The sequence below is a fragment of the Propithecus coquereli genome, unplaced genomic scaffold, assembly GCF_000956105.1.
Source record: "Propithecus coquereli isolate 6110/MARCELLA unplaced genomic scaffold, Pcoq_1.0 Scaffold241, whole genome shotgun sequence".
NCBI classification, from domain to species: domain Eukaryota; kingdom Metazoa; phylum Chordata; class Mammalia; order Primates; family Indriidae; genus Propithecus; species Propithecus coquereli.
In genome coordinates, this window is record NW_012147964.1 from 1246827 (window position 1) to 1263846 (window position 17020).

General features: G+C 63.1%; 2 protein-coding genes across 4 annotated transcripts; both read left to right on the forward strand.

The window, feature by feature from the left end:
- The first annotated feature begins 8349 nt into the window (after positions 1–8349).
- DUS3L (dihydrouridine synthase 3-like (S. cerevisiae)) lies at positions 8350–14180 on the forward strand. 3 transcript variants are annotated; one of them, XM_012646210.1, is made up of 14 exons: positions 8363–8550; positions 9246–9534; positions 9832–10344; positions 10873–10914; positions 11077–11229; positions 11474–11590; positions 11889–11954; positions 12035–12145; positions 12366–12462; positions 12627–12702; positions 13026–13214; positions 13298–13426; positions 13514–13582; positions 13674–14180. In XM_012646210.1, the coding sequence occupies exons 1-14, from the start codon at positions 8447–8449 to the stop codon at positions 13993–13995; spliced, it is 2277 nt and encodes a 758-aa protein (XP_012501664.1). In that variant the 5' UTR covers positions 8363–8446; the 3' UTR covers positions 13996–14180. The 3 variants fall into 3 exon arrangements, 2 of the variants coding, with proteins under 2 accessions (XP_012501665.1, XP_012501664.1); XM_012646211.1 differs by lacking the exon at positions 13674–14180 and having other exon boundaries at positions 8350–8550; positions 13514–13668; XR_001137577.1 differs by lacking the exon at positions 13674–14180 and having other exon boundaries at positions 12296–12462; positions 13514–13668.
- Positions 14181–14186: 6 nt separating this feature from the next.
- PRR22 (proline rich 22) lies at positions 14187–15731 on the forward strand. The gene is made up of 3 exons (XM_012646212.1): positions 14187–14331; positions 14438–14500; positions 14689–15731. The coding sequence occupies exons 1-3, from the start codon at positions 14202–14204 to the stop codon at positions 15729–15731; spliced, it is 1236 nt and encodes a 411-aa protein (XP_012501666.1). The 5' UTR covers positions 14187–14201.
- Positions 15732–17020: the final 1289 nt, after the last annotated feature.

Consider the following 17020-nt stretch of genomic DNA (forward strand, 5'->3'; position numbering starts at 1 on the left):
CTAGACGGCAATATCCCCCGGCCCCGGGGCCCCCGATGGCGCCCCTTCGGGAAAGCAGGGGCCCCCGGACGCCCCCTTCCCAAGGGTCCTCTGCTGGGGTCTAAGAGCTACAGCTGCCCCGACGCCACTGCCTGTGCCCTCAGCGCCCCCACCCTACTGAGGATCTCGCTTACCGCCAGACCCCTCAGTCCTGCCCTAGGCCCTCTTCCGGGAAACAGGCCCCCAGTAATCATCTCACCAGGAAATCCCTCAAGGGGAGCCCCCGGAGCGGTGCCCTCCAGACTAGCTGGCTTCCGCCCCCACGCTGGGGACACACGACGGCGCCTCTTCTGTAAATCCAGAGCCCCAAGTCGCCCCCTCAGGTCCCCCCCCGCCCAACTAAGAGCCACAGCGCCCACCCCGACGACGACGGTGACCGTCACCTACAACTGCCTCCACCCCTCTGAGGATGGCGCCCCACCCGCGTCCTGCCCCGGATCCCCTTTCCAAAACGCTCAAGAGGCTCCCTCCCAAGAAAGCCTTTCCAGGGAACTGAGACCCCAAGTTCTCCCCTAAGAGGGCACCCGCTGTCCACAGAGCCCCCCATTAAGTAGCAGTTCCTCCCCACCCGTCTGGCCTCAGAGCCCTGCAGGGTACCCCCTTCTCCCTGCTGGCCCCCGCCAGCGCCCCCTCCTGGGCACCCAGACTCGCCGCGCCCCGCGCTATCCCCGACGGCTCCGCGTTCCCAAAGCGCCCCCTGGCGGCGCGGGCGGGGCCAGGCCGGGTGGGCGGGGCCGGGACCGCCGTCGCCCCGCCCCCTGTCCCAGCAGCGTTCCCGGGGAACACCCACCCCGCAGCAGGCCCGAGGCCCCCGCGCGCGGACTCCTCCCCATACCCCTGCGTTCTGGGGGCCCCGCGCTCTGGTTTCTCACTCCCGCCGTCTGATTTCTTGGGGCCTCCTTCTCACTCCCGCCCTGGCCACCTGCATTCTCCATCCCGGCAGCCTGAGGGTTCGGATGGGGATCAGGCCTTCCTGGGAAGGAACCGTCTCCCCTGCCACAGACACGTCCCCCCAGGGGCCCGTACGACTTGCAGCACTACACAGTGCAAAGGAGGTGGGCGCGCGCGGGCTGATGCGCGCGGGTCGCTGCACGTGTGAGCGGGGTGCATGCCGGGAGGTAAATTCTGGGGTTGGGGGACATGAACGTGAGCGTGTGTCAGAGGAGTGGCGGCCCGTTCCCTAGTCCAGAATGGAAAAGAACAGAGATCTGTGCTCTCTGTGGCCTTGGGCCGCTACTTCCTCCCCCTGTGCCTCAGTTTCCTCACTTGTAACACGGGGTATTATTAGTAGATCCTAATTGTATGACTAAGAATGAGTCACCGTGCCTGGCGCCTGGTGAGCACATCCCAATGTCTGCCATCATTGGTGATTCGAAATGCCGGCGCCCGGGCTCTGGCACCCACCCACTCCCGCGCACAGGCTGGCCGGGAGGGAAGGGCGCAGCGCCGAGGTCGCTCACGCACAGACCCCCAAACCGTTGTTCCAGGCAGGGTCACACCCATCGCTATACCTGCATTCGCACACAAACCCGGACACCCTGATGACAACACTGCCATTGCTACACAGGGTCACGACCACCCACGATTGACACACTCCTGACTCCTCTACTTGCATCGCACACGGACACACACACTCTCGGGGAGGGGGGTGTCCTTCCTTCCATCAGACGCCTCCGAACCCACTCATGCACACAGACACGGACTCGCACTGTCCCTAACGCACACACAAGCGCGCGCGCACACAAGTTGTGAGTTTCCCTTGGAGAGACCGACACACAGACACACGTATTCACACACTTAGGCCACGAGCCCTCAGGGTGGCTCCTTGGTTGCTGGTGCACACCCAAGCATGCACACGTGCACGCACGCTCGGCGGATCCTTACACACTCACACACACACAGTCCCCGGGACACTCCACACAGACGATACGACCCACTCCCAGCCCAGGACCACTCACACCATACGTGGTGCGTGCACACACACCGCGCTCACACACACACAACCGCAACACCCACGGGCCACCCTGTGCACGCGGTGCTACCCACAGCCACACACTCGCAGGAACCACGGAGACTCTGTCGCACATGCGGACGTGCCCCCCCCCACGCTGGACGCGTCTGGTAGACACAGCCCCCCCCTGCACACAGGCAGCCAGGCCAGGAGCCCAAGCCCGCCAGCCACCATTAAGCTGTCACCAGCCGCCCCTAGGCCGCCTCCCGCTCACCCCACACCGCCTGTGCCCCCCTCCCCGCCACGGCTGGGGGCCCCGGGGGCGGGGGCCTGCAGACACATGGGGCGCAGGACACACACATGTGCCCACCATGTGGACGCTCGTAAAACGGTTGCCCTGGCAACGGGGACTTGAAAGACTTGGTTCTTCCCCTGGGATGGGGGGGAGCCTTCGGGGGTGGAGCCAAAGTGGGGGGCGGGGCTCGAGGCAGGAGGTGGGGACACAAGGACCCACACCCACCTCCAACCATCACACTTGGGGACACACACGCGGACACAAACACACACTTGGGGCAGGACTGTTCAGGGCCAGCCCCCCATGGTCACCCCAGAAACACAGGTTCCTTGTATCCTGACGCCCTCCTACATCACTGCACACTCTCTCACCGACCCACACACTGTGTCACCCCCTAGACAGGAGGTGACAGACAGACACCCTGTCACACTGGCTGACTCACACTGCAGTGGGGATCTGAGATGCCACACAGACACAGCTGCCCTTCCAGGACCCCTGCAGCCCCAGCCAGGCCCGGGCCCATCCCTGCAGGGAACCCGGGGGCCAGGAGGGACCCTCCACTGAGACCAGCACTCAGGACCCCACCCCTCCGAAGAGGCTGTCTGGGCTGGGCTGCCCGGGAGGCCGGCGGACTCAGGGGCTGCTTCTATGTGCAGGAAACACGGCTATTTACAATGCTTTATTTTTAAACCTTTTTTGTCCCAGACTTGGGCTGCTGCAAGGCAGGGGTGGGTGTAGCCAAGCCTTGAACCTCCCCTGCTCCAAGTGCAGCCTGTGGGTGGGATCTGTGGTCTTCCAGAGCATGGATGTGGGGAAACTGAGGCTCAGAGAGGCACAGGGGGACACCCATGGGCATGTGACTTTGATCCAAGCCTGCCGGCCCCAGGGTGAAGGCCGCAGCAGGGGTGGGATGGGGCGGGGGCAGCTGCCTGCCTGTGCTCCCCGGTGTGTTTCACTGAAATGAGTTCCACTCCTTCTCTGTGTCCTCAACTGTCGCCCCAGGTAATTCCTGGCAACACCCACCCCCAGGCTGCTCTGTGCACACTTGGTGGTTGTGGAACCTAAGGATCAGAGAGGTCAAGTTGCTGGCCCAAGGTCACACAGGAAGGAAGAGGCAGGAAACTGAGGCTAGATGACTCCAGACGCTCCAGCCCTGTTCCCCAGAGCTGGGCCCCTGCCCTCCCTGGGAGGCCACTGTTCCCAAGGGGAGTGTCCTGTTCCTCGGGTGGAGCCTTAGGCAGAGGTTCTCGGAGGCCAGCGGCCGCTAGCCAAGACTCGGACTTGGCTGGTGGAGAAGTTTCCATCTTAGCTCCAGGAGTTGGTCCAGGTCCAGCGGGCCCGGGGCTGCAGCTCGGGACCCCCAGGGACCAGCCCTGTGGGGGTGGAGGTGGCTGGGTGCCCACCGTGTCCCCTGGCCAGAGCATTGGCCATCTCTGCACACTGAGCCCCTCTGCAAAGTGGCTCCCACGTTGACTCTGTGCCCGGCACTGTGCACACATCGTACCTGATGGGTGTCATTCTCCCATGGGGAAGTGAAGGGACTCGCCCAGGTCACCGGGACCACCCAGAGGCTCCTCCGCGCTAGGCTTTGGGGCTACTGATGGCACAAAGTCGCTCTCATCTCAAGCCGGGCCGTGCTGAGCACAGACAGAGGTTCAGCTCCGGCAGGGGGACACAGAGCTGGACACGCACGCCTCGCTGGGGTCAGGCTGGGCCGGAGGAAGGGCCCCGGGAGCCGGAGGAGGGGCCGGCCAGGCCGAGATGGGGCCCACAAGGCCTGTGGGCGGCAGGAAGGGGCTGGCCCGCTCCAGGCGAGGATGGTAAAAACGGCTGGCGGTGGTCCCCGCAGAGCCATTTACAGCCACAGGTCGCAGGTTAAGGGCCCTGTCCCTGGAGGCCTTGGGCCAGCAAGGTGGGAAAACCATCAGGCCTGCAGGGAAGCCAGGGTGTGGAGGGCGGGTGAGGGCTCGGAAGCCAGGTTGTGCAGGCACCTGTGGGGTGGGGCAGGGGCTGAGAAGCTCTTCCTGGGACTCCCAGGGACACAAACACTCGTGCACACACACACACACACACACACGCATGCACACACGGAGTGACACAGACCACAGCCACAAATATATACACACAGCGCCTCCCTCATGCATGCGCGTAACCAGGTAGACACGGACACACGCTCAGCGGACACAAACTTACGCACAGAGACACCCCCCCTGGGTCACACATCCTCAGCAGCTTCCGACGCACATGCTCGCAGGCACACTTGGGCACACGCGCTGGCACCGGCTCCCCCGCGCGAGCCGCTGCCCGCCCTGCCGTCTCGCGTCCTTGGCCTGGGCTGCCCTAATCCCGGGCTCGTGTCCTGAAGCCACAAGATAAGGGGCAGCTGCAGCCGCAGATAAAGGAGTCGCAGCCACAAATCCGGGGCGGCCGCGACAGCGACGGGCACTGAGCCCGGGGTGGCACCTGCCTGCCGCTGCCACCCCCATCCGGCCGAGAGGGATGGACAGAGGGAAGGGGGGTGGGGGACAAGGGGGGACTGAAGGAGGGGGACACAGAGAGAAGGAAATATAGAAAGAGGACAAAAAAAAATGTCGAGACAGAAACGGGAAGGATACAAGAGAGAAAGAGGGAGCTGGTGACTAAACTGGGAGCCCGTGGCTCTGTCCCCAGGCCTACCTGCTCAGGGCCCCAGGGCCACCTGCCTCTCACCTCCTTCCTCCAGGTCAGTCAAGGTCGGGCGTCCGGACAACTCAGTCCAGGGTGTGGGGGCATGAAAGATGCGACGCCAGTAGCCAACCCAGGGCTCTTGGGAAGTCCTCAGGGCCCTACCACAGCCTCCGAGAAGGTGGGACCCCCTAGAGCAGGTTCTGCGCCCTCTGTGCCTCAGTTTCCCCAGCCACGCTAAGATGCATTCACTCGGCAAGTGTTCGTGGCACACCTGCTGTGTGCCTGCCTGGTGTTGGGCGCTAGGGACGCGCAGTGACCAAGGCAGATCTGATCCCCAGCCTCTCTGGACTTCACAGTCCCGTGGGGGAAGGCGGGCATGTGGCCAGGCAGCCACAGTATGACCCCAGCGGGGGACTGCTTAGGCAGCCGCAGAGCCCAAAGTGGACACTGGTCCCGCCCTGAGCTGGAAGCAGTCAGGGAAGCTTCCAGAGGAGCAAAAGGTGATCTGCAAGGGTGGGCAGAATAAAGAAGGTGATTGGGAGCAGGGAAAGGTGTTCCTGAAAGAGGGAACAGCCTATGCAAAGGCTCGGAGGTCAGACTGGTTCATGGAAGGTCCGAAATGAACTTGGTACTTGAGTTTAGGGAGCAAGGGCATGGTAAAGAATGAAGCCTGGGAAGGCAGCAGGGGCCGTGGTACAGGGCTGGGGCTGTAGGGAGCCATGGCCGGATTGGGAGCAGGGAGGGCCATGGTCAGATTCGTGTCTTATTTATTTTTTTTTTTGAGACAGAGTCTTGCTCTGTTGCCCACGCTGAAGTGTAGTGGCATCATCATAACTCACCACAGCCTCCAACTCCTGGGCTCAAGCGATCCTCCCTCCTCAGCCTCCCAGAGTGCTGGGATTACAGGCATGTGCCACCCCACCCGGCTGATTTTTTAATTTTTTGAAGATGGGGTCTGGCTATGCTGCTCAGGCTGGTCTCAAACTCCTGGGTTCAAGCCATCCTCCCTCCTCGGCCTCCCAGAGTGCTGGGATTATCGGCGTGAGCCACCGTGCCCAGCCCAGATTTGTGTTTTAAAAAGAGCTGGGGGGGGTGGGCTGGGTTGTTAGGGGCAGGAGGGAAGACTGAGGCCCTGGCCTCTGACTAGGCACAGTGGGGTGGGGCAGCCCCCAGGCTGGGGACCTCGACTGGGGGGAGGTGCTCAGGCCACTGTGGCCCCCGTGGTGGGGAGGCCTGGGGGAGCCACCTAGGAGGTGGATGGAGTCATGAGGTGGGAGCTTTTGTGGCCACAGCAGGTGACAACTTTCATAGGGGCAGCCTAGAGTCTCCCTGGGGTGTGGGGTTGTCTGGGGCTACTGAAGGGAGATGAGTGGGGGTCAGGGGCCCCCTCTGCACCTGTGGGACAAATGCTTGTTCCCTGCACACAAGATCAGAGCAAGGAATAAATGAGTCAGTCCATGAAAAGAACTTAGAATGGGGTCTGGTACACAGCAAGTGCTCAATAATCGCTTAGCTACTGGTAAATGATTAATATTATACAATTATGACAACGATACATGATTAACGTATAGAATTGAATGGTTATTTTCGTATTACTAATGGTGATCATGGTTACCAATGGCCAGCCACAGTCCTCCTACAGGAAGCCTTCTGGGATTGCCTTACACAGAGGGGGTGGGGTCATCACAGGGCATAGCCAGGCAGCCCTGGCAGAGCTCTCCTTGGAAGCTGAGGCCCAGAGAGAGGAGGCCACGTTCCCTCTGTGGGCCTATTTCCCCCACCTGTTCAAATATCTCCTCAAAGCGGTCTGGGGTACCTGTGAGATGATCTGAGGACAATGGGACAGGCACCCCGGGAGGGAAGAGTGGGCACCCACCTTGGAAGATGGGCAAGCTGGGCTGAGCAAGAAGCCTTGCTCAGACTGGTGCAGTTTCTTCCAGTTTTAGACTCCCAGGTTGTGACATCTTTATTCCCAGATTGTCCTACAGAGGGCAGCCGAAGCCCAACTGCCAGCCCTCCCCTCCACTTTCTCCCTGGTCCGGGAAAAGCTGGTTCTGAGACTGTTGTGGTCTTGGGTAAATCCCTTCCCATTTTGGGCCTCAGTTTCCCCATCTGTTACAAGAGGAACACAGTGCCAGCCTTCCTTCCCACCCCAGGAAAAGCTTTGTCAAGTTTAGAGTGAAACGCAAGGGGAGGTAAGAGATTGGTTACGCCACGCACAGTGGCTCACACCTGTAACCCCAGCACTCTGGGGGGCCAAGGCGGGAGGATTGCTTGAAGCCAGGAGTTCAAGACTAACCTGGGCAACATAGCAAGACCCCATCTCTACAAAAAATTTTAAAAATTAGCCAGGCATGGCAGTGTGTGCCTATACTCCCAGCTAATTGGGAGGCTGAGGCAGGATTGCTTGAGCCGAGTGTTGGAGGCTGCAGTGAGCTATGATCGTGCCACTGCACTCCAGCCTAGGTGACAGAATGAGACCCTGTCTCTTAAAAAAAAAAAAATCAGTTGATCCCCCCAGGCATTGTGTTCCTGAATGCAATTAGGGAAAATCATCATATTACTAATGTAATAACAGTGTTTGTTTAAAATTTATTGTTACTCATTGAATCCTTATCTTCTAAAGGGGATACTTGGACCAGCTCCGTTTTATGGACGAGATGACTGACGCGTAGGGAGGTTAAACGAGATGCCCAGTGTTCCTGGCTGATAAGCATAGGGGCTGGGATTCAAACCTACCTGGGTCCATAGCCCTGACCTCCCTGTGCATATCAAGTCTCCTCTGGGAACAGGGGGCTTTAGGGGCACAACAGGGCATAGTGGAGACTGTGGCAAATGGTAAGTAGATCACGCCTTCCTCTGCCCACAGCCCTCCATGGCTCCCACCTTACTCAGGGTGAAAGCCCAAGTCCTCCTAAAAGCTCGCCAGGTCCTGCACAACTTGCCCTGTCATCTCCCTCCCCTGCCCTCCTCCCTCTCTCTCCTTTAACCTCTCTGCCCCAGCCACAGGGGCCTCCTCCATGGTAACTTCCAACGTGCCAGGACTTTTCCTCCCGCCTCGGGACATTTGCACTGGCTGTTCCCTCCACCTGGAACTCTTTCCCCCAATTCTTCCAAATATACTCAAACAGCACCTTCTCCATGAAGCCTTCTCTGGCCATCCTATTAAAAATTGCAACCGTACCGTCTCACGTACGGCATACTTTATGTATTTACTATATTTCTTGTCTGCGTCCCCCACTCCTATGCGGGCTCTTAAAAGTGAGGATTTTTGTCTGTTTTGTTCACTGCCACCTTTGCAAGCCCGCCAGGTTCCGTCTTATATGGCACCTGAGGCCCCACCCAATGCAGGCTCCGCCCCTGTGATGTAAACCCGCGACGACGACGCCACCGGAGCGACCCGAGCATGCGCACTTCCGCAACACAGCCAGGGCAGACACGCGCGACCCGGAAGGCCTTCCCGCCACACTCCAGCGCGGGCGTGAGAAGCGCCGATGGCGGAGGGAGCGTTGGAGGCCCCAGCAGAGAATGGTGGTGGTGGCGGCGGCGACTCAGGAGCCAGCGCGTCCGAACGGGGCGTTGCGCCCATTAAACCTCAGTGAGTCGCCTGGGCAGGAGGGAAGCTCCTGGGGCCTTCCCGGCACCCGTAGTGCGGCCCGAGTCGTGCATGCCGGGAGATTAGGTGGTGCCCCAGGGCGGGAAGCTTGCTGGCTCTTCATTCTGGGCCATTCCTCTGCCCGCAGGGTGGTCAGCGGCGGCCCCAAGATCCTGCATGTTGGGGGCTGTCAGATGCGCTAAGTGCACATGGTGGTGCAGGCGGGGTTTGAGGCGAGGCCCGCGGTGCATCCTGGGGGCTGTAGTCCGTGCGTATTTGCGAAAACGGCGCAAGCGCACCTCCAGCCGCAGCGGGCGGCGGGCGGGGCGGGGCGAATACTGCGGGGCATGCTGGGGCTTGCGGTGTTTCAAGGGCCGAGGCATGCTGGATTAGGTGGTGGCTTGGACCCGCTGCAAGGCATGCTGGGACTTGTAGTTTCCCCGAGCCAAACCTGATAACTGGTAGTTTAACGCAACACTGTGGGCAGTGGGGGCCAGGGACAAAGCAGCTATTCCCTGTGGCCTTGAAGTGCTCCTGAGCTGGGAGCTGGCCGTTTTAAGTAGTGAGAGCCCCACCAGCAGAAGTATTTAACTAGGGGCAAGTGTTCTCATCCCCCTTTCCCCAGTGTTCATTCATTCTGAGCTCAGAAAAGGGACTCCCTGGACAAGCTCTCCTTTCCTCTTCCTGTCCATTGGCAGATACCTTACCACCAAGGAGCAGTTTCACAAATTCCTAGAAGCCAAAGGGCAGGAGAAGCCTTGCCAGGAAACTGAAACAGGAGACCCCGGTGACAATGACGTGGCTGAGCCTGAGGCCAAGCGAATCCGCCTGGAGGATGGACAGACGCAGGACGGGCAGACAGACAGGGCAGCTGAGCACGGGGAGCCGCTGCCAGCTCAGAAGAGGGCCCGGGGCCAGAACAAGGGCCGGCCCCACATGAAGCCCACACACTACGACCAGAACAGGCTCTGCCCCTCCCTGATCCAGGTAAGTGTGGCCAGGGGGGTGTCCCTGCTGGGACAGGCAGAAGCAGGTGGTATTTTCTGCCATCCTGCAATTGTTAGAAAGTCCCAGGGTCTGAGCTTTCTGTGCTGCCATTCAGTCTTCCTCCTCGTGCTACTACGACATGAGGATTGTCACTGTTCTTGTAACGAAGACACCGGGGCACCGTGATGCTACCAACTTGCCCAGGGACACACAGCCAGGAGGGGCGATCCAGGGTTCGGACCCACGTTGCCCCAGTTTCTCCCCGTCCTCCCTCGTTCCCTCGCCGTTTCCCCGCAGGAGTCGGCAGCCAAGTGCTTCTTCGGTGACCGCTGCCGTTTTCTGCACGATGTGGGCCACTACCTGGAGACCAAGCCCGCCGACCTGGGCCCCCGCTGTGTGCTATTCGAGACCTTTGGCAGGTGCCCCTATGGTGTGACCTGCCGCTTCGCCAGGGCCCACCTGGGGCCCGAGGGCCAGAACCTGGTGCAGGAGGAGTTGGCGGCCCGCTGGGCCCAGCGCCCGCCCGTCCGCAACGGCCTGGACAAGGCCCTGCAGCAGCAGCTGCGGAAGCGCAAGATCCGCTTCGAGCGATCAGAGCAGATCCTGCGCCAGCTAAGCCAAGGCCCCCCGCCTGCTGCCGCTGTCCCTGAGGTCACAGCGGCTGAGGGGGCTCCAGGGCAGAACAGCTGTGAGGCCCAGGAGGCCCCTGCAGGCCCGGGCGCCGACACCCCTCCCCGCAGCCCCGTGCGGACCTGCGGACCCCTGACGGACGAGGACGTAGTCAGGCTGAGGCCCTGTGAGAAGAAGCGGGTGCGTGTTGCGGGCTCCCCGTTGGGGACGATGCTAGTAGCAGACCTGTCCGTTCGGCCGCATCAGTTGGGCACCAGCCACGTCCACGTTCCCGTTCTAGACTCCCGGGAGCCAGAGGCTGTGCCCTTGGGGATCTCTCCGCCAATGCCCCCCTCTGTGCTCTGCGCTGGGCCCCGTCCTCAAGGAGCCCAGTCTGGGGGGTCAGAAAGAGCTGGACACACACTTCAATCCCAGAGAATCAGGGCTGGGCAGATAGGAATAGTATGGAAGGCTTTCTGGAACAGGGGGCATTGGGACTGGGGTTTTGATGGTTGAGTAGAAGCTCCCCAGTGGAGAAGAATATAGGAAAAAAGAACATTGCTTATAAAAGGGTTGACTGGCGTGTGCAAAGGCCCAGAGATGGAAAGAAGCCAGGCTGGTCTGGGCAGGGCAGAGCATGTCCTAGATTGTGGGGAGAAGGGGGACCCCAGAGGCCTCAGAAGCTGTGTTGGAGGATCGAGCTTCGCTTGCATGTTTTTTCCCCTCCAGCTGGACATCGGTGGCAAACTATATCTGGCCCCCCTCACCACGGTAGGACCTGGGCAAGGCTGGTGGGGTGGGCTGGGTGGCAGTGTGGTCACTCGACAGCGCTCAGTGTCTGTCTCCACCCGCTGGGTCTTGGGGCTGGAGCGGGTGTCGGGGGTCCCTGGCTGCCGTGCCCTCACGTGTGTGTGCGTGTCCTGTTACCCCTAGTGCGGGAACCTGCCCTTCCGGCGGATCTGTAAGCGCTTCGGGGCGGACGTGACGTGTGGGGAGATGGCTGTCTGCACTAACCTCCTGCAGGGCCAGACGTCCGAGTGGGCACTGCTCAAACGCCACCAGTGTGAGGACATCTTCGGCGTCCAGGTCAGTGCCCGCCCCGAGGGGCCCTCGGTTGCCCTGTTTCAGAGCCAGGTTCAGGGTCTGCCTCGGTTGTTTCCGAGGGCCGATGGCCTTGGCCAGGGGCCGGTGCCTCGAAGACAGACATCAGCTCCTTCCAGGGCGGCCCAGGGACAGGAGCCAACTGGCTCAGGGCCCCCCAGGGGACAGTGAACGGCCTAACGGGACAGTGTGGACCTGCCCCTCACCCCCTGCCCTGCCCCCGCCACAGCTGGAGGGCGCCTTCCCCGACACCATGACCAAGTGCGCGGAGCTGCTGAACCGCACCGTCGAGGTGGACTTCGTGGACATCAACGTCGGCTGCCCCATCGACCTCGTGTACAAGAAGGTAGCAGCCGCTCGGCCCTGGAGCGCTAGAGCGAGCAGGGCTCGGGTGGGGCAGGTGGGGGCCTGGGACCCAGCACTGCCACCTCCTGTGCCTCGCGGACTCATGCCTCAGTTTCCCATCTGGGCAGTCAGGGCACTGAGCCAGCAGGTGACGTGGTGGGTGGTGGGTCAGGGGATTCGGCCACATGTGCGTGGCCCTGGGGTGCCCGCGCTTTCTCTGGGTCGCTGTCTTCAGCGTGGGAGGCCCGGGGACAGGGGCGCAGTGCGTCAGGCCCGGCCCAGCCACTCGTGTCTCCCAGGGCGGGGGCTGCGCCCTCATGAATCGCTCCGCCAAGTTCCAGCAGATCGTCCGCGGCATGAACCAGGTACGGCCGGACCAACGTCCCCACGTTCACCCCCAGCCGACTCTGGGCCCCGCCGACCGCCCCCTCCCGCCGTCCCACAGGTGCTGGACGTGCCACTGACCGTGAAGATCCGCACGGGCGTCCAGGAGCGCGTGAACCTGGCGCACCGCCTGCTGCCCGAGCTGTGGGACTGGGGCGCGGCCCTCGTCACGGTGGGTCTCGGGGCGCCGTGGGTGTCGGGGCCTCGTGGGCACCCCGAGTCTCTTCCTAACGGCCCCTCTCTTCCCATCCCTCCCTCTTCATCTCAATCTCTCCCTCCGTGTCCGTCTCCGTCTGCCTCCGTCTCTGTGTCTGTCTCTCAGCCTGTCCCTCCCCGTCTCTTTCTCTCTGCCCCTCTCTCCGCCTGCCTCCCTGCCTGGGGCGCCCCCCCAGCTCCACGGCCGCTCCCGGGAGCAGCGCTACACCAAGCTGGCCGACTGGCAGTACATCGCGCAGTGTGTGAAGGCAGCCGGCCCCATGCCCCTGTTCGGTGGGTGCCCTATGCCCTGCCACCCGAGGCCACCACTCCCTTCCCGGGACTCCTTCCCCCTGCCCTGCTGGGAACCGTTGGGTTAGCAAAGACTCCCGACGGGAGCCCCTGCATCCCGCCCGCCTGCGTGCGGCTTCCTGAGACCACAGTCTCTGTCCCCTCAGGAAACGGGGACATCTTGTCATACGAGGATGCCAACTGCGCCATGCAGACTGGCGTCGCTGGGATCATGATTGCCCGGTAAGTGTCCGGCGGGGTTGCAGAGAACCAGCTCGAGCTCGTGCACCGCAGCGGGTGCCCCAAACGCAACGTGCGCTCTCGCCCGCCCTGCCTGTGTCGTGCCGTTTGTCCCGGGGACGGGGAGAGGCAGAGAGAGGCAGAGAGAGGCGTTAGATGTCGCGGGATTGAGGCAGAGGGGACTGGAAATCTCGCAGCCGTGGGATCTGACGTTTGTGGGTAGAAGCTCCTGGGCTCGGACTGTCAAGTGACCGCAGCGGGAGGCTCAGGCCTGTGGCTCGGGCCAGGCTCTCGGCCGGGTCTGCTGACCGCCGCCCGCCCCATAGCGGCGCCCTGCTGAAGCCGTGGCTGTTCACGGAAATCAAAGAGCAGCGACACTGGGACATCTCGTCGTCCGAGCGCCTGGACATCCTGCGTGACTTCACGAACTACGGCCTAGAGCACTGGGGCTCCGACACGCAGGGCGTGGAGAGGACCCGGCGCTTCCTGCTCGAGTGGCTGTCGTTCCTGTGCAGGTGGGCGCCGCGCGGCCACGGTGGGCGGGGGGGCGTGTGGCTGGGCTGGCCCGACCGTGTCCCCGCCACTCACCTGCCCGCAGGTACGTGCCCGTGGGCCTGCTGGAGCGGCTCCCGCAGAGGATCAACGCGCGGCCGCCCTACTACCTGGGCCGCGACCACCTGGAGACGCTCATGGCCAGTCAGAAGGCCGCGGACTGGATCCGCATCAGGTGCCCGGGGCGGGGCCAGGGGCGGGGCCTGCTGTGCGGAGGCGGGGCCTGGCTGAGGCCTGACCCCACCCCCTGCCCTCCCTGCAGCGAGATGCTCCTGGGACCGGTGCCCCCCAACTTCGTCTTCCTGCCGAAGCACAAGGCCAACGCGTACAAGTAGCCGCGGGCACCCAGGGCCGGCGGGGGCCTTCCGAGGGGCCCCCCAGTGCACGGAGAAGACAATAAATTTTATTCTTTTAAAATCCAGGCCTTTCTGTGACACCAAGGCTGCCCCTTTCCGGCCCCTCCCTGGAGCTTGTCCTCCGCTCGCCGTGTCCCCTGGCTGTTCCTTCCTCTCCTTTTGCTCACGTATCCGCCAAGCCCGGGGTTGGGTTCTGCAGGTGCCCGGGGGCGGGAGGGTCTTGACCAGGATGAAGGCAGTGGGGTGTGTGGGCAGGGCGGCCTTGGCCCATGTAGGTGCAGATCAGGGCGGCCTGCTTGGAGGAGGTGGCCTTGAAGCTGCTAGCTGGGCGTTGCTGGAGGAGGCAGAAGGCAGGGGACCTGGCCCTGGGTTTGCCTGCCCTTGGTGACACCTGCTGTGGGCTCCCCATCCATTCCCTGGGCCACCCCCCCACCTGGAACCCTGACCAGTGGGCGGGCCGGGGCCTGGAACCCATCGCCCTGAGTAACAAGGCAAACAGAACCCTGGGGACTCAGAGCCTGTTCTCCTGGTGGGCCGCCTCTGCTCCCTGCCGCCTGCTGACCTCCAGCCGGGCCGGCTGCCGCCCACCTACCCATGCAGCACCCCAAACCCTTCTACGTACCTGCGGCTCCCCAAGAAGGCTTCCGGCCCCGGGGCCTGGAGAGCGCCAAGGGGCCAGGCAGCCAGCCCGCGGCCGCCTGCACCGAGCCACCTCCCGCCGTGGGTACGAGTTGGGGTGGGTGGGGTGCCCGGCGGGGTCAGGACCCAGGGCTCCCGCCCACCAGCCTCAGGGCCGCAGCCGCCCCCCATCCGGGCACCTTTGTCCACAGGCTCCTCTACCCTGTACCACCTCCCAAACCCGGAGAAAGAGGTGTTTCCGGCTCCCCCTGCAGGTACCGGCCTCCCCACCCTTGGAGAGGAGCTGGGAGTGGGTTAGCGTGGGGGGGACCCTCCTGCCCCTGCCGTGTCCCTCCGTGGGACCCCGAGGGCAAGGCCTGTGTCCCCTGCCGCCCAGACAGGCCCCAGGTGTGGGCCGCCCGGAGGTGCTGGGTGTGGCTCTCAGGCCCTGCCCGGCCTGCAGGGTTCCAGATGGCCCCCTGCGGGTGCTTCTTTGACCCTCGGATCTACCGGATTGAGTGGGCCACCACTGACTTTGGCCAGTCGTCCCTGTACAAGCTGGTGGCGGCGGCAGGCAGTGTGGGGCCCGCGGGGGTCCCGGCTGGGGGCCCGGCCTCACCGGGCAGCTACCTGCTGGAGCCCCAGCACTACCTCAAGGCTCCAGGGCCGCCCCCGCCGCCCCCGAACCCCCACTACCAGCCGGCGCCCGGCGGGGCCCAGTACCTCGTGCCCTACTTCCCGCCCGAGGGGCCCGGCCCAGAGGCTCTGGGCTTCGTGGGGGACGGGGGGCCGCCCGCCTTTGGGGAGCTGCCCCCGGCGCCCCCCAAGGAGAACAAGCCAGCCCCCGTGGTCATCGCGCTGCCCGCCGAGCCCGCGCTGCCGCCCAGCGCCTACGGCCACCTCAGGGGCAGCCTCGGCCAGTTCCCCGCGCCTGAGGCCACCTTCCCCGCCAAGGAGCTGCTGCACCCGCCCGGCCTTGGCGAGCCCAAGGCGGCTGAGGCCCAGGAGGCGGCCCCACCGAGGGCAGGCGAGGCCAAGGCCCCGGAGGCGGCCAGAGCCTTTGCGCTGCCCGACAAGGTGCTGCTGGAAGACGCCATGAAGCTCTTCGACTGCCTGCCGGGCGGCGCCGAGCCCGAGGGTGTCCCCCGCAAGGTCCCCGGGCCCGCCCTGCCGGACAGCCGCGGCGGCGGTGACGACTCCAGCGACATCCACTCGCTACACCTGCCCGACGAGCTGCTGTCCTTCGACTACAGCGTCCCCGAGATCCTGGACACCGTGTCCAACGTGGACTGCTTCTTCAACTTCCGGGCGCTGGATGACGAGCCGCCGCCCCGCCCGGGGCCCCCCGCGGTGGACGCCGCCACCCCCATCCCGCCCGGCAAGAGGAAGGCCGGCTCCTCGGCCACCAAGAAGGGCAGGCCGGGTGGGAAGGGCAAGCAGCCCGCGGGCCCCGCCAGCACCGTCCCCCCGGGGCCCAGGCAGGACCTGGGCGCTGCCCCCCATTAAAGCACGTTTGATCTCTCAGCACCGTGTGCGCTCGGGCCTCGTGGGTGGGGGCTGGACACGGACGCCTGTCCCCTTGCTCTGTCGTCCTGTGGGTGGGCGAGGCTGCACCCCAGGCCTCGCAGAGAGGCCTCTGGAGCCGAGCAGGGCCTCTGCAGCCTCATGGGGGGTGTTTTCGGAAGGAAAACCAAGGTCCCCGCATGAAGGGGACGCCCTGGCAAAGGAGGTGGAGGGGGCGAGGGGCTGGGGTCACTTTTCTGTGACATAAACACAGCCAGGGTCACAGCAGATGCCTGCCAAGGACTCCGGCAGGAACTTTCAAAAAACAAAAACCAAACCCATAAGGAAGGCAGGGAGACATGGGAATGGTCATGGACAGGGGACTTTGGGGGCTTAGATTAAGTGAACCAGAAAAAGAGAAGAGAATATGGCAGAAATGGCCCAACCCTGAGGACGGGCCTCACTCTGCTCCCCAAAGCCCGGCAGGAGAGAAATGCATCTGCCGCGCTCTGCGGGGGGTCAGGAGACAGAGTCCAGGGGACCTGCCTGGCCTGGGTGACCACGGGGCAGTGGCCTAGCAACACACCTGTCCAGGAAAGACTCACCTGGCCCTGATCCCCTTCCGCCCAGCGCACACAGGACCCTGGGTGGCCACATAAGGCAGGAAGGACAGAGGACAGGACAGGCCTCCGAGTGGCCTGGAGGGCGGGACACAGCCAGCTCCGCCGGAGAGACCCACATAACTAGCCACAGCTTTAGATGCGGCAGTGGAGGGTAGCAACGGAATTGAGACTGTATTGGGCAGTTCTAGGTGACGGTGGAATATGTGTATTTTTAATCTCCGAGTAATGGGAAGTGGGACTGCCCAAGTTTTTACTTAGAATGAGATGGGTGTCCCATGCGGCCTTGGATTGGGGACCCCGCCCCCCACGGAAAATTCACATAGGTAGTGTATATTACATGCAAGAACACATACCATCGATACATACATATACATACACATACGCTTGTATACATTGCATGCATATGTAAACATGTATCTAATATGCATGCATACTGTGCATCTCTCTCCACTTCTGCAGAAACGTGCAGACATTATCCACACTGAAAAGAGGCAGGTGGGGCTTTGACCTGGGGACTGTGTGGTTGGCACATCAAGGTGCCCTTGCAGGGCAGTTGCTCACCATCTCCAGAAAATCGCTAGCCCTGGGCAGACCCCTTCCTCCCGGGGACTGCAAAGCCCCGAGCGCGCCTGTGGTCCCAGCTATTTGGGAGGCTGAAGTGGGAGGATC